Source organism: Phycodurus eques, chromosome 16 (assembly GCF_024500275.1).
Source record: "Phycodurus eques isolate BA_2022a chromosome 16, UOR_Pequ_1.1, whole genome shotgun sequence".
Taxonomy (NCBI): domain Eukaryota; kingdom Metazoa; phylum Chordata; class Actinopteri; order Syngnathiformes; family Syngnathidae; genus Phycodurus; species Phycodurus eques.
Window position 1 is genome coordinate 23,630,363 of NC_084540.1, and position 14,768 is coordinate 23,645,130.

The following is a 14,768-nucleotide window of genomic DNA, read 5'->3' on the forward strand; positions in this document are numbered from 1 at the left end:
GTGAGGCCGGCGGGGTCGCTTCGGAGTTTATCGGGCTCTTCTCGTTCGCGGGGTACAAGATGACGACGATGAAGTGGTGGCGATGAAGGAAGAGACGGCCCATACAGGCGATTGTACAAAGAAAACTTTATTAACAGCCAGCAAGTCTCAGATCAGAGGGTTGCGCTCACGTTCTAAGCGTGTTTTCGCTGCGGCCAGACACCTGCTCTGCAAGCCTACAATGAGGCCGACTTCCTCCTCCAAAAACTGAAAGGAGGTTCTTTGTCCTTGGAAGTTTTTTGTTGACCTCCCCTTTGTCAGCAATATCACTTTCGCCAACAAACCTCATAGCAAGCAGATACGGCACCTTCTTTGAGTTGTCATGGTAACGGCGATCCGGGAAAGTCGCGCGCTCTCTTCGTCGGTCATCTTGGCTAGGTAGCTAGCTAGGTAGCCGATGAGCTGAATCCACTTTATTAGCTTAAGCCGAAATTCCGTGATCCGAAAGGCTGCCGAGACGTTCCGAAGGTGTCATGGCGTCCCCTCTCGGGTCCTGTGGTTTTTTGTTAAAAGGCCCGAGCCTTTAAACTCCGCCCATTAGGTGGAGCGCTCTGACGACACACGGCGTTGTCAGCTGGAAGCTGCTGGCGTTGTTAGCGGGGCTAGCTACATTAGCGGGTTAGCATCGACTGTGTGCTAGCTTTGTTTCGATCAGCCGCGAGCGCTCACAGAAGGCGAATCTTCCAGAATCAAAGCAGTGACGATCAACATCGTGTATCTTCATCTTCAACACTCAGGTTGGTGTCAGGCTGTTAGGTCAAAGGTCACGTCAATAAAGCAAACCACAGAAGAAGAGGAGGAAGCGGAAGAAGAACGTTGCCGATGGCTCACCACATACGTGTGTCCCGGCACAAACGACACTCTGCTCGGCCTCTCCAGAGAACGCTTTCTCATGATACCTGGCACGCACACACGCGCACTTGTCATGTGACTGCTCACATTGACATTGGACCCGTCACATGACTCGTCATGTTGTCATTTGACATGAAACAGAGAGATGATACCACTTTTGCCTTTACCTCGAGACAGCGTGCAATGACCTTTTGACCTCTAGACCAGGGGCATGCAGAGAGTTTGGGAGGGTCAGGCGCTCCAAGTAAAAAGGGGGCACATGGAAAACAAATTTACATCGTGGAAACGATGTAAATGTAACGGGGCCACAAAATGCTCATTTGTGGCCACGGAAAACAAATTCTTAGCTCCCGAGTGGACAGTTGGGTGAGCAAATCGAGAGATCCTTCTTTGGAAGCGCTAAGGTCGAGGTCGAGGTGGAGGCCGGCTCGAGACGACGGACGGGGCCACAGTCGTAAGATTACAGGCTGGGAATAAACTATAAACTGGGAATAAAGACATTCTGGAAAAAAAACTTGCATTGCAGACTCTTGACAAGATGAGACGAAATGACATTTATTCCCAGCAAAGTTGATTTAACCCACAAATTAGGATTTTGTGCACACATTATACCTATTTTGCCCATTAAAAAAACTGTAAAAAAAAACAAACATATTAGACAACCCTTGTTTCTTCAATTTCTTGTTCATTTTCATCCCCGGTACCACTCAAGCTACATTACCTGAGGAATACAATGAACATGACAAAATATAGCTGATTCCATATGACTTCATCTTAATTGTTGTATATTGCGTGTATGATTTTAATTGATCATCAAGAAAACCATGGGGCATGGCTAGAAATCAGATCTTAAATTAAACTCTTTTTAGCTGTTTTTCTTTCCCTCATTATATTTGCCCAAAGAAATATATCTGAAATTAAAAATGAACAAGAAATTAAAAGAAAGTGTGGTCTATATTTTTTCTATTTATGTGCAAAGCAGTGATCAGAAATTCAAAGCACAAATTAAGGATTTTTTGGTTTGTTTGTTTGTTTTATTCATTAAAATACAGTCGCTATAGCAACCACCTTTCGGCCTCTTTTGGTCTTCATGACACGTAATTGTTTATCTGAAAGGGCTGGACCACGTCGGTGGACTTTCACCCAAATAACCGACTCACTCCACAATCCAGGGATTTAACCACTTTTTGGGGGCAGAGTTAAACAACATTTTAGTGTTGAAAGGCCACATACAGGTTTTCACACAAAATCTAAATTATGATGATTATTATTATTATCAACCACAACCCTGGTGAGGATAAACGGTACAGAAGATGAATGAATTAATGAATTATATATATTTACTTACAAAAGGACACTTTGGGCATCAAGCGAAAAAGGGGCAAGTGCCAGAGCACCCATTGCCCCCCACCCCCTGCACGTCACTGCTCTAGACGGTAATCACGTGACCTTCGGTCGACAATCCCTGCCCCCTACTTACCTGCCGAAGTTTGATGAATGACTTTTGAGTGAATGAATTTTTTGAATGATGTTTAATTTTCCAAAACAGAAAAATATGACTTGCCATGTTGTCATGTGACTTGTGTGTGCATTGTGGTGCAGTATTCATTCTGACCTGCGGGGGGCAGCACATCAGGCCTATGGAGGCGACGTTGGTTCAACATGGCGGCGGGGGCGACAGCGCCGAGGGGCGGGCCCTTACCCATCCTTTGGCACAGCTCGTCCATCTCTCGCTTCTGATTGGCCTGCAGGCGGCGCACCTCCAGCAGGTGTCTGGGACGGGGTGGGGGTTAAAAGAGCACCGCTTCCACGGCAACCGTATGTATGTCCGTCTCACCTTTCCCGAATCTCCTTCAGCTCGTCCCACGTGTCGTCGTCGTCGTCCGATTCGTCGGACGTGACGTAAGAGCGGCTCCGCGACTGGCCGCCGGACGTCCCCTCCCACGCACCGGTGGTCACCTTGCGCCCGCCCCTCCTCCTCCGCTCATCCGGCCGTCCACCCGCGTCGCCAGAGCAACTGCTCTCTGATTGGCTCTCTTCCTCTGAGACGCTCTCGGAGCTCTCCGATTGGCTCATCTGAGACGGGGGCGGGGAGCGCGCCGTCTGGGGTTCAGAGCTTGTCACTTGGAAACGACCCACGCTTCGGGTGGGCGGAGTCATTGCTGAAACATCGTAGATGACTAGCCAATAAACTCATGAGCTCTTTAACATGAATGAGCGCATCACAAAGTGTTAAAAGTCAGCGTGTGCGTGTTGTTACCGTCACATTTGGCCGGCGGTCCGGTTGATGGTGTGACGGCGGACTGCGCCTGCGTCAGAAATTGATCACGCGTGACTCACAGGCGCCATGTCAGCATTAGCATTAGCATTAGCATCAGAGTGAGCACATTACTTGCGTGTGTTGAAGAGGCGGGGCTAGCGGGATTGGGGGTGGGGCGGAACCTGTGCATGTGACAAAAGCAACCAGACTTTTTGACCAGAATGAGATGTAACAGGATGTGATGTCACCAGATGTGATGTCACACTCACCATGAGGGGGCAGGGTTGAGGGGTAACTTAGCTGAAAAAGAAGGACATAAGCAGGAAGAATAATGAATTCCATGATGCTGTCACCAGGAAGGCGGCACGGCGGACGACTGGTTAGCACATCCACCTCCCAGTTCTGAGGACCCGGGTTCAAATCCGCCCCGGCCTGTGTGGAGTTTGCACGTTCTCCCCGTGCCTGCTTGGCTTTTCTCCGGGTACTCCGGTTTCCTCCCACATCCCAGAAACATGCGTGCTAGGTTCACTGAAGACCCTAAATTGCCCGTAGGTGTGAATGTGAGTGCGACCAGTTGTTTGTTTCTATGTGCCCTGCGATTGGCTGGCAACCGGTTCAGGGTGTAGCCCCGCCTCTCGCACAAAGACAGCTGGGATAGGCTCCAGCACGCCAGCGACCAGCGTGAGGACAAGCGGTACGGGAAATGAATGAATGAAAAAATGTCACCAGGAATTACGAGAACCAATCAGAAGTGACAGACTTATGGGTTCCGTCTCTGCTACGCTACTCGCTTATCGAAGCGAACTGACCTTTTCATATACAACCCCAATTCCAATGAAGTTGGGACGTTGTGTAAAACGTAAATAAAAACAGAATACAATGATTTGCAAGTCATGTTCAACCTATATTTCATTGAATACACTACAAAGACAAGATATTTAATGTTCAAACTGATATACTTGATTGTTTTTAGAAAATAATCATTCACTTAGAATTTTATGATTGCAAGACGTTCCAAAAAAGCTGGGACAGGCTCATGTTTACCACTGTGTTACGTCACCTTTTCTTTGAACAACATTCAATAAACGTTTGGGAACTGAGGACGCTAATTGTTGAAGCTTTGTCGGTGGAATTATTTCCCATTCTTGCTCCATGTACAGCTTCAGCCGTTCAACAGTCCGGGGTCTCCGTTGTCGTATTTTACGCTTCATAATGCGCCACACATTTTCAATGGGAGACGGGTCTGGACCGCAGTCAGGCCAGTCTAGTACCCGCACTCTTTTACTATGAAGCCACACTGTAGTAACACGTACAGAATGTGGTTTGGCATTGTCTTGCTGAAATAAGCAGAGGCGTCCGTGAAAAAGACTTCGCTTGGATGGCAGCGTATGTTTCTCCAAAACCTGTATTTACCTTTCAGCATTAATGGTGCCTTCACAGACGTGTAAGTGACCCATGCCATTGGCACTAACACAGCCCCATACCATCACAGATGCTGGCTTTTGAACTTTGCGTCCATAACAGTCCGGATGGTTCTTTTCCTCTTTGGCCCGGAGGACACGACGTCCACAATTTCCAAAAACAATCTGAAATGTGGACTCGTCGGACCACGGAACACTTTCCCACTTTGCGTCGGTCCATCTTAGATGAGCTCGGGCCCGGAGAAGCCGGCGGCGTTTCTGGGTGTTGTTGATAAATGGCTTTTGCTTTACATTGTGGAGTTTCAAGTTGCATTTACGGATGTAGCGCCCAACTGTATTTACTGACATTGGTTTTCTGAAGTGTTCCTGAGCCCACGCCGTGATACCCTGTACACATCGATGTCGGTTTTTGACGCAGTGCCGCCCGAGGGATGGAAGGTCACGGGCATTCGATGTCGGTTTTCGGCCTCGCCTCTTACATCCAAAGGATTCTCTGAACCTTTGGATGATATTATGGACCGTAGATGATGAAATTCCTTGCAATTGTACGTTGAGGAACATTGTGCTTAAATTGTTGGACTATTTTCTCAGGCACTTGTTCACAAAGAGGTGACCCTCGCCCCATCTTTGCTTGTGAATGACTGAGCGATTCAGGGAACTTCCTTTTCTACTCAATCACGGCACCCACCTGTTCCCGATTCGCCTGTTCACCTGTGGGATGTTCCAAACAGGTGTTTGATGAGCATTCCTCAACTTTCTCACTCTTTCTGCCACCTGTGCCAGCTTTTGTGGAACCTGTTGCAGCCATGATTATTTGCTAAAAACAATCAAGTTGATCAGTTTGAACATGAAATATCTTGTCTTTGTAGTGTATTCGATTCCATATAGGTTGAACATGATTTGCAAATCATTGGATTCTGTTTTTATTTATGTTTAACACAAGGTCCCAACTTCATTGGAATTGGGGTTGTATATCTGATAAGGATAAAATACCGCTTACCCGTACTTTCCACTGCAACGTGGTCTCCAGTTGGAAACATTGTGCTCAGGAATTTAGTCCTTCTTGGATCGCTACTCAGCCTCACTCCGGAAACTAGCTTCTGCCGCTAGATCTCTCTAACCCTGTCCAGACTCGCAGCATATCACCGGCTGGCGAAATAAAGCAACGCTCAGTGGACCGATTGCCGACTTCTACCACAATTAGCAGTCGATTCCCTCAGCGACTAAACCCAATGCCGTGTGACTCTGAAGGGGAAACTATGGCCCCACTCACTTCTTCGCCGGGTTGTACTCTTCTCACTACCAATCTCCACCCAAATCAATGAAGCAGCCCAACATCAATCCACTAATAATTGGTTGCTTCACAGGATCCACCGTGCCAGCAAAACTCCCCAGTCTCAAGTCCTCACTGCCAGCATCCATCAAGAGTGTGGTTTGAAACACGTTGGCTCCAACAACACAGCCCGTCAGCAAACAGGGCTTAAAAAAGGGGACTTTGGGGATCTCTTTGATCTCCTAAAAACTGCGGAAAATCAGCATTCGTCTCTGGTCCAAATTCCACTGCTGTCCAACGCCTCTGGACAATTTAGCCAGATTCTCGTTCCCAACACGCGGCGCCAGTCAGCACGTGCGGAAACGAACATCAGCTTCGTCGACAACGTCAATTGAAATTCGAATTCAAATTAAACCTACCAAATCACTCATGCATTGAAATTCAAGAATTAAATGCTAACTTTTAAACATGAGATCTTTATTTATAAAAAAAAAAAAAAAAAAAGCAGTCACTGTCAATGATCTGATTTCGGAGCGTGACGTGGAGCTCTTCTGTCTGACTGAAACCTGACTGAATCAAGATGAACATATTAGTCTAAATAAATACAGTCTAAATACATCCACTCCTCCTTGTCATATAAACTCTCAAAAAGAATTGGTCATCATTTACGGCCTTCCCGGACCTTACTCGGAGTTTCGAACGGAATTCTCAAAACCGCTCTCGAGCCTAGTAATTAGTCCAGATACAATAATTATAGTTGGTGAATTTCATATTCATATCGATGCCGAAAAGGACAGCTCATGCTCGTCATGTACTTGGTTATTCGAAGCAGATCTGTTCCAGAAGTCCATCTCGTACTCGAGATGGAGTACGAGATGGAGCTTGCTCATGTTGAGGTCAGTTGGTCTTTTGAACGAGTGAGGAGCGTGCTTCGAGATCCGATTTATGTGTAAAGTTGTGCTGCGATTAAAATGGAAGGGAACTGAATTGAATCACCGACGGTCACTGATGGTGTAGCGGTGCACTCGCCTGACTTTGGCTCGGGCACCGTGGGATCAGTTCCCACTCAGTGACGGTGTGAATGTGAGTGCCAATGGTTGTCCGCGTCTGTATGTGCCCTGCGATTGACGCGCGACCAGTTCAGGGCGTAGTCCGCCTTTCGCCCAAAGTCAGCTGGGATAGGCTCCGGCCCCCCGCCACCCCCCGCGACCCTGAATAGGATGAGCGGTATTGAGAATGGATGGATGCAGGAATCAGCGACTCACCTCTGTGGGGCTGCAGCTGACCGACGCCCCCTGTTGCTCCCGACGGGCGCCGCCTGTCCCAGTGGGCGAAGGTGCCCGGAAGGAGGCGTGGCCCAACGCAGGCAACACGGAAGGCCAGAAGGGGCGGATGGGGGGCGTGAAGGGCGGAGGGAGCCCGTGCGCGGGCAGCAAGGAGCTGGCCATGCTCATGGCTAGCGACATCATGTTGGCCAGAGAGAAGAGAGGTTGGTCGGGGGGTGGCCACTGAGGGGCCCCGCCCACGGGGGAGGAGAGCGGAGGGGCGCTGGTGGGCGGCCACTGAGGAGGGGGGGCAGTGGCCGAGGCGTAGGGAGCGTACGCCAGAGGCTGAGAGGGATACTGGGCAGACGGTGGGGCCTCTGTGTGGGGGGCCGGGGTGGCTGAGGAGAGACAGGCAATTTAGATAGTTCCAGAGCAGGCCTGGGTGAACTCTCATGACCCCTTGACCCCTGATTACCGGAATTGTAGGAAGACTGCGACAGCGGCGGTGCGGCGAGGGGCGTGGCCTCAGCCTTGACATCCTTGGAGGGGGACTGCTCAGCCTCCGCCAAATCTGCCGGGAAGGCTCGTCGATCAAGTCCGACGTGTCGATCGAGTGTGAGCTGTCAATCAAAGTCTCACCATCGAATGGGGGGCCGGACGGCGTACTGGACGAGCGCTCGGCCGCCGTCTCGGTCTATCGTGTGACACAGTGATGTCATCGGGTGTGACTTCCTGTCGTGTGTGTGTACGTGTCGAAGCGCACCTGCTTCTGTTGCATCATCATAGACTCCGCCCTGCCGATGATGTCATACATGCGCAGGACGAATGCTGTTCGCTCGCTCGCCAGGATGAAGTCTCTGTGCAACTGTCTCACAGACGCACGCGCACACACACGCATGCGAGAGTACATGTATACACACCAGTGGTGGCAAGTGGCCAAGTACAAATACTTTTTCAGGTACGCTATCTTTCTGTACATTACATGAGTATTACTTTTTTTTATCAGGTATGTATACATTCTCATCCATACTTTCAAACGACGAAAGCTACTGAAGGAGTTGCATCAGTACTTCTACTTTTTTTTGACACAGGTATCTGTGCTGCTCCTTAAATCTGGAGGCGGAGAACGTTTGCCACCTGCCGCTCACCATCACGGAGGCGATGTCTTCGGGGTTGTCACCGTCTAGGTCAAACTTGAAGGTCACCATCTTGCTGTCATGAGTGCTCAGCTGACATTCCACCACGCGGTCGGCCATGTTGGAGACCTGGACGCATGTCAACACAAACACGCAAACACACAAACATGCAATAGGGTGCCGTTGGGGTTCTCGCTCACCCCTGTGAGCCTCAGCTGTGCCCTCATTTTCCTCCTCAACTTCCTGTCAGGATGCCGCTCGGTCACTTCCTGGTAGCTCTTGTCTGATTGGCCGTCGTTGCCGTCACTCAAACCCGACGTCACGTCAGATGCGCAGCTACAACAGTCAACCACTTGTGATCCTTAAGTGTATGTGTGTGTGTGTGCGTGTGTTGTGTGCATGTTATTGAATGGGCGTGTGCGTAGGTGTGTGTACGTGCGTGTTACCTGTCGGCAGGTGAGGAGACCCCGTGTATCGCTTGCGTAGGCTCATGTTGCGACACCGCGAGGCTCTGACAGCAAAAAATTGGACTGACGTTGCACCTACTGTAGCCCCGCCCCCTCCGCAGCCCCGCCCCCTACTCACCCTGGGGTAGCGCAGCACAGGAAAGGGCGGAGCCTTCGACAGCCGGGCCCTGGGCGGCGAGGCGTAAGCGCTTAGCTGAGAAGTGACAGGAGGGGGCGGGGCTTCCGTAGCAGCTTCCGGAGCGGCTTCCGACAGTCGTTTCGCTGCCGTGACGACCACGAGAACGCATCAACGTCCGCCAACTGTCAATCATGTCGATGTCCAATCAGGAAGTCAAATCTAACCTGCAGTGGCCATCGTTTCGCTTCCATCATGCACCTGGCCTCCAGGGGATGGTGTCACTGCGGCAGGGGGCGGGGCTTGTAGCCAGGATGCGGCGGTAGCTTCGGAGTTCTGATGGAGGCATTAGCATTAATATTCATACACAGACTCACACACTCACCCGGACATTGTCGCACACAAATTCATTCACCAACACACTCAAATACACACATACACTCAAACCCGCTGATGATATTTCCCACATTGCCAACAGAGCCTGAACGCACCTCTCGTTGCTGATCGGATGACTTGGGAGGCGGGGGCGGGCGGCCTTCGCTCTCCTGGGCGGCCTCTTCGGCCAATCGGCGCTGTTTGACCCGCTGCCGCTTGATCGCGGTGACGCCGTCTCGGATGGCCATCGCCACCAGCTTGTAGTCGCCCTCCGACACAAATCCCAGCACCACCTTCCAGAAGGTGGGCTTTGTGAGTGAGCGAGTTTGTGTGAAAGAGTGAGTGTGTGAGAGATAGATGTGTGCGTGCGTGTGTGTTTGTGGGTGTTGTTGTCATGATGATATGACGTGGCCTACCATCTCCTGGGCGACCACCTCGGGGACGTCGTTGTGGAGCTCGTAGAGGAACTCGATGGCGTTGTTGTCTTTGTATTTTCCGTGAAGCCTCTTGGGGCCGTCCGTCCTCAGCCACAGCATGAGCGCCGACTTGCTGCCGTCGTCGTCCTCGGCCGGCTCCACGTGAACGCCCAGCTGACCCTGGAAGAAGCGCTGTTCCAGAAGGTCCTGAACTGTGAACCTGCGCGAGGGGCCGGTTGGGTTACAGGGGGCGAGGCCAAGACGCCAGCGCTGCTGCTGCTACGCTGGCCCTAAGCGGGTGGTACCTCTCGCTGCTGTCGGTGTGGATGCATCCCTCGATGATGTCCTTCAGCTCGGGAACTGTGACCTTGGACAAACTGTCCGGCTTGATTCCCTGTAACAGCGATAGAGCGAGTGAGACGCCGGCGAGACTGGCGTGAGATGCACTTGAGGTGCAAGCGAGACATGAGTGACACAAGGGCAAGGCAAGAGGTGGGACGAGAGTGAGACACGAGTGAGATAGGTGGGAAACGGGCGTGAGCATGAGATGCAAATCATATGAGAGTGAGACCAGCGTGAGACGAGCATGAGACACGAGTGAGATGAGAGAGACGAGCATGAGACACGAGTGAGACGAGACGAAGACAGGCGTGAGACAAGTGCGAGACGGGCATGAGACACGAGTGAGGCGAGCATGATACGAGAGTGAGACGAAAGTGATAAGAGAGTGAGACGAGCATGAGACTAGCGTGAGACGAGAGTGAGATGAGAGTGAGACCCGTGGAGAAGCTTGTCCAGGCGTCACTTACGTTGGTGACCTTGCGGTAAATCTGAGCGGCGTTTTCGCACTCTGAGTACGGGTACTCGGACGTGGCCATTTCCAGGATGCACATCCCGAAGGCGTACACGTCCACCGCCTCGTCGTACTTCTCCTCGTACATCTCGGGAGCCATGAACTCCGGGGTTCCTGAACGCACCGCCAGACACGAGCGGGATGACGTTGCGATGGCACTGCGATGTCACAGCTGCGTTCGTCTTACCGATGACGCTCTTGGCGAAGGAGGCCTTCTTGAGGGTGGCCAGGCCTAGGTCTCCGATCTTGACGGAGGCCGAGGGTCCCGTGATGAAGACGTTGTCACACTTGAGGTCCCGGTGCAGGATAGGAGGGCTGCGCGAGTGCAGGAAGTGAAGACCTTTGAGGATCTGGAAGCTCCAACGCCGAAGCAGTTTCAGCTTCATTGGACGGAATCTGCGAAGGTAACTGAGGGGCGGGAGGAGGGGGGCAGGGTCAGCGGGACGGGAAGCCGGGCGACGGGCGGCGGGGGCGGCGGACTAACGTCTTGAGGGTCCCCGACGTCATGAGCTCGGTCACCAGGACGGTGCACTTGCGACCGTTCGGCGCCGACTTCCACGAGTCGAAGAAACGGACGATGTTCGGGTGCTGGAGCCCCTTCAGCATCTCCACCTCCTCTCCGAAACGCTGACGCTCGGCACGGGTCAGCCGCTGGGTCTGATGGAGCAAAACCGTCAGCAAAACGCGGACCGGTCGCTCGCCCGGCGCCAGGACAGGCAAACGCACATTCACATTTTTGAACAGTTTCTGCATATTCAGTGACTCTAACATGCTAACGTGTTTTTGGAACACACAGGAAGGTTTGAACTTCGTGATTGCGCAAACCGCTCAGTCAATGCGCTGCCGGGACAAACAACACTGACAAGATAACAGCAACATAAAACAACAAAATAAACAGCACAAACAATTTGGAAAACATTAAGGTACTCATTCAGTGTGTATGTGTGTGTGTGTGTGTGTGTTTATACAGTGGGAGGACAAATATTTGAACTCTTTAATTTCTGCATGAGTTGGTCATTCAATGTTTTGTCTGCTTAAACTAACACCGCACAAACAATTATCCATCAATCCCTTTTCCGTAAGGCTTCTCCTCACGCGGGTCGCGGGCGTGCTGGAGTCTCTTCCAGCTAACTCTGGGCGAGAGGCGGAGTACACCCTGAACTGGTCGCCAGCCAGTCGCAGGACACATGGAAACAAACAAGCGTTCGCACTCACGTTCACACCTCTGTGCCGCGCAAACAATTATGTTTTCCTATTATTTGTAATTGAAAATAACGTAAACATCCGGTTGCTGATAAGTGGAGGAAAATGGATGGATGGATGGATGGATAACATGTAAACCATCACAGGACAGGTAGGAAAAGGTCAACCCTTCGATTTCATCAGCGGTTGACCCTCGACCCCAATCGTCAGCAATCCGCTGAAGCAAACGTTCCCCGTCGCTGCGGCGCAGACGTGCGCAGCCGGCAGGATGATTTAGGACCCTTACTCTGCACAAAACTGTGGCAGTTGAGCAAGATTCCTGGGATGACGCAATTGAGATGCTGTGGCATGACCTCGAGAGAGTTATTCACAGCAGTCATCCCAGGAATCTTACTGAACTGCCACAGTTTTGTGCAGACGAACGGTCCAAAATTCCTCCTGATTGTTGTGCACGTCTGATCTGTAACTACAGGAAACTTTTGCATGAGGTTATTGCTGCCAAAGGGTCAAGGGTCAACCACTTATTAACTCCAAGGGTTCACTTACCTTTTCCTCCCTGTCCTATTATGAATGTTTACATGTTGTACTGTATAAAAATATGAAAACATGCAATTGTTTGTGTGTTATTAGTTTAAGCAGAGTGTTTGTTTATTCTTGTGATTTATATGAAGATCAGACTACATTTGATGACCAATTTGTGCAGAAATCTAACATATACATATTTTTTCCACCCACTGTACATGTTTACGTGTGTGCTGTTATCAACATCAGCCAGCTGTCATGTCCAATCAGATGATGCATAAATTACTGAGTCATCGGCAAGCGCTTTATCTTACGCACACACTCACATCAAAGCCGGCTTGATGAGGTGTGTGTAGGCATATAGAGGCCAATAGGCCAATAGAAGCACAGGAGGTGAAGGTCGTGACCTTGACTCCATCATGACTGCTGATTTGTGTGGTCATTCATGGGTGTGACACAACGTGCATGTGTAGACACACACGTGCACACACACACATGCGGACACATGTGACCTTTGCGCACCACCCCTCGTGTGTGTACCTGTGTGTATGTGTGTGCAGGTATATGTGTGTGTGTGTGTGTGTGTGTGTTTATCCACCCATGTACGTGTGTATGCGCACGTGTTTGCGTATGTGTGCGTGTGCGTGCGCTACCTCCAGCTCGCACCAGGCCACCTCGACGGTGGTCTCGGTGTCAAGGCCCTTGTAGACGTTCTTGAAGGATCCTCGTCCGATCTCGATGTCAAACTTGAGGAATCGCCCGTCGGGCGAGGACGCCACGGCCTTGGTGGCCACCTCGTCCGCGTCCGACGTCAACAACGCCGCCGACGCCGCCGTCTCCTCGCCCGAGTCCGAGCCGCTCTCTCCATTGGAACGGTCCTCCGGGACGCTCCCTCGAGCAGCCGACTGCGCCGCTCGGTCCTCGGTCGTTTTGCTGTCGTCCTCCATGACGTCCTGGCGTCTGCTTTCAAGATTTCACTGCAGCCATCGTCGCTTTCGTGAGATGGCTGCAGTCCGGTCAGAAAATGAACATCAAGAAGAAGAAGAAGAAGAAGAAATGAGGAGCAGTCAACCTGTCAAGAACAAGAAGAAGCAAATGAAGAACAGCGGATGCAGGAAGTAACCAGAAGAAGAAGAAGGAGAAGTAGAAGCCGTGAGGCCCAGAGCGTGAAATCCTCTCTATCAGCTGCGCACAGATGACACAAGCTCCTCCCAGCTGATACCTGGAATGCAACGTTAGTCCTTTAATTGTAAGAGAACTTTTAGTTTTACAACAGTTTCCAATTTTGTTTATATTCAATTATTTTTGTCTTCATATTTTGATTTAAAAGAACAATTTTATGTCCAGAATGTGAAACAAAAATAAACAAAACCAATACAAAGTAACATACCACATTCATACATAACACTTTTCAATAATAATTGAAAACGTTTTAAAAGTTCTCATTTCTTCAATTATATTGAATACAGCAATACTCCAAAAACTCCACTGCCTCCCCATCGCCTCCAGAAGCCATCCATCAACTTTCCGTGCCACTTGTCCTCCTATCCCAGCTAACTCTGGGCGAGAGGCGGGGTACACCCTGAACTGGTCGACAGCCAATCGCAGGGCACATACAAACAAACAACCATTCGCACTCACATTCACACCTACGGGCAATGACGTCTTTGATCAACCTACCGGCCGTGTTTTTGGAATATGCGAGGAGAAAACCCACGCAGGCACACGGAGAACATGCAAAGTTCACACAGGTGAGGCCGGATTTGAGCTGCGTCCCTACGGCCACAGGCGGGGAGAGTAGCCAAATATTCGACTCAAGTAAGAGTACTGTTACTTTAGAATAATATGACTCAAGTAAAAGTCAAAAGTCGTCATCCAAATATTTACTTGCGTAAGAGTAAGAAAGTACTCAATGAAAAAACTACTCAAGTCAAGAGTCATTTGTGAGTAACTTCTGATTTTATTTTTATTTTTCTAAATCAGAGCATGAACATCAAATCAAATACAAAAATAATAATATGTGGGAGTGGACACACACCTGCCACCATTTCAATTTTTAACTGCCCAAAAACCAACAACACATACATTGGGCCCGACAGAAACATTTTTTACTTTATTCGCTTAAATGACTTCATGAAGAAGCTGTTTGCCGAACAGACTTAATGACTGTGTGTGCATATGCGACACCATAGGGATAGTGCTAATTTTGCCATATCCACTGGCAAAACAACAGTAGAAACATCTGCAAATTACCGCAAGATGTGTTCTCAAGTTAGAAGTGGGCTGAAATATCCAAGTTTGGGCAGTCACAATTTAAGAGCTGCATGATAAAGCTGTGGTTTTTTGGAGTCTGTAAAATAAACACAGTCGCACGGCTATGTGCGCGGTCATGTGACTGCCTTGTGTCGTCTGATTGGTGAATTGGAGTCAAATCACATTCGTGTTCACGTTTGATTGGTGCAACGGCCGCCCTGTGCGGAAGTCGAAGATGGAGTCTAATAGTAGACGCGCACACGCAAGAATGAATGAATAAAAGTAGCGAACGGCTTGTCGATCATTGTAACAGAGTAA

General features: G+C 50.1%; 1 protein-coding gene across 4 annotated transcripts; it reads right to left on the reverse strand.

The window, feature by feature from the left end:
* Positions 1-111: 111 nt before the first annotated feature.
* On the reverse strand, positions 112-13,722 carry wnk4b (WNK lysine deficient protein kinase 4b). 4 transcript variants are annotated; one of them, XM_061700088.1, is made up of 24 exons: positions 13,588-13,719; positions 12,851-13,419; positions 10,957-11,129; positions 10,660-10,880; positions 10,429-10,586; positions 9,925-10,013; positions 9,620-9,839; positions 9,320-9,496; positions 9,056-9,164; positions 8,832-8,974; positions 8,693-8,757; positions 8,447-8,582; positions 8,259-8,375; positions 7,874-7,975; positions 7,750-7,804; positions 7,586-7,681; positions 7,111-7,508; positions 3,421-3,451; positions 3,284-3,333; positions 3,152-3,200; positions 2,729-3,053; positions 2,507-2,664; positions 871-938; positions 112-788 (listed from the first exon to the last, which is right to left on the reverse strand). In XM_061700088.1, exons 2-24 carry the CDS (start codon positions 13,142-13,144, stop codon positions 744-746), a joined length of 3,279 nt encoding a protein of 1,092 aa, XP_061556072.1. In that variant the 5' UTR covers positions 13,145-13,419; positions 13,588-13,719; the 3' UTR covers positions 112-743. The 4 variants fall into 4 exon arrangements, with proteins under 4 accessions (XP_061556072.1, XP_061556070.1, XP_061556071.1 ...); XM_061700086.1 differs by lacking the exons at positions 112-788; positions 871-938 and adding an exon at positions 945-1,129 and having other exon boundaries at positions 12,851-13,203; positions 13,270-13,419; positions 13,588-13,722; XM_061700087.1 differs by lacking the exons at positions 112-788; positions 871-938 and adding an exon at positions 945-1,129 and having other exon boundaries at positions 8,259-8,339; positions 13,588-13,722.
* Positions 13,723-14,768: the final 1,046 nt, after the last annotated feature.

Bases quoted from the DNA above. Each gene is read 5' to 3' on its own strand.
- wnk4b (XM_061700086.1), bottom strand. From the start codon at position 13,144: ATGGAGGACGACAGCAAAACGACCGAGGACCGAGCGGCGCAGTCGGCT. The intron at 9,497-9,619 runs GTAGGCCACGTC...ACCTTCTGGAAG, and splicing joins AGGTGGTCGCCCAGGAGATG to GTGGTGCTGGGATTTGTGTC. The intron at 9,165-9,319 runs GTGCGTTCAGGC...TGCCTCCATCAG, and splicing joins CATCCGATCAGCAACGAGAG to AACTCCGAAGCTACCGCCGC.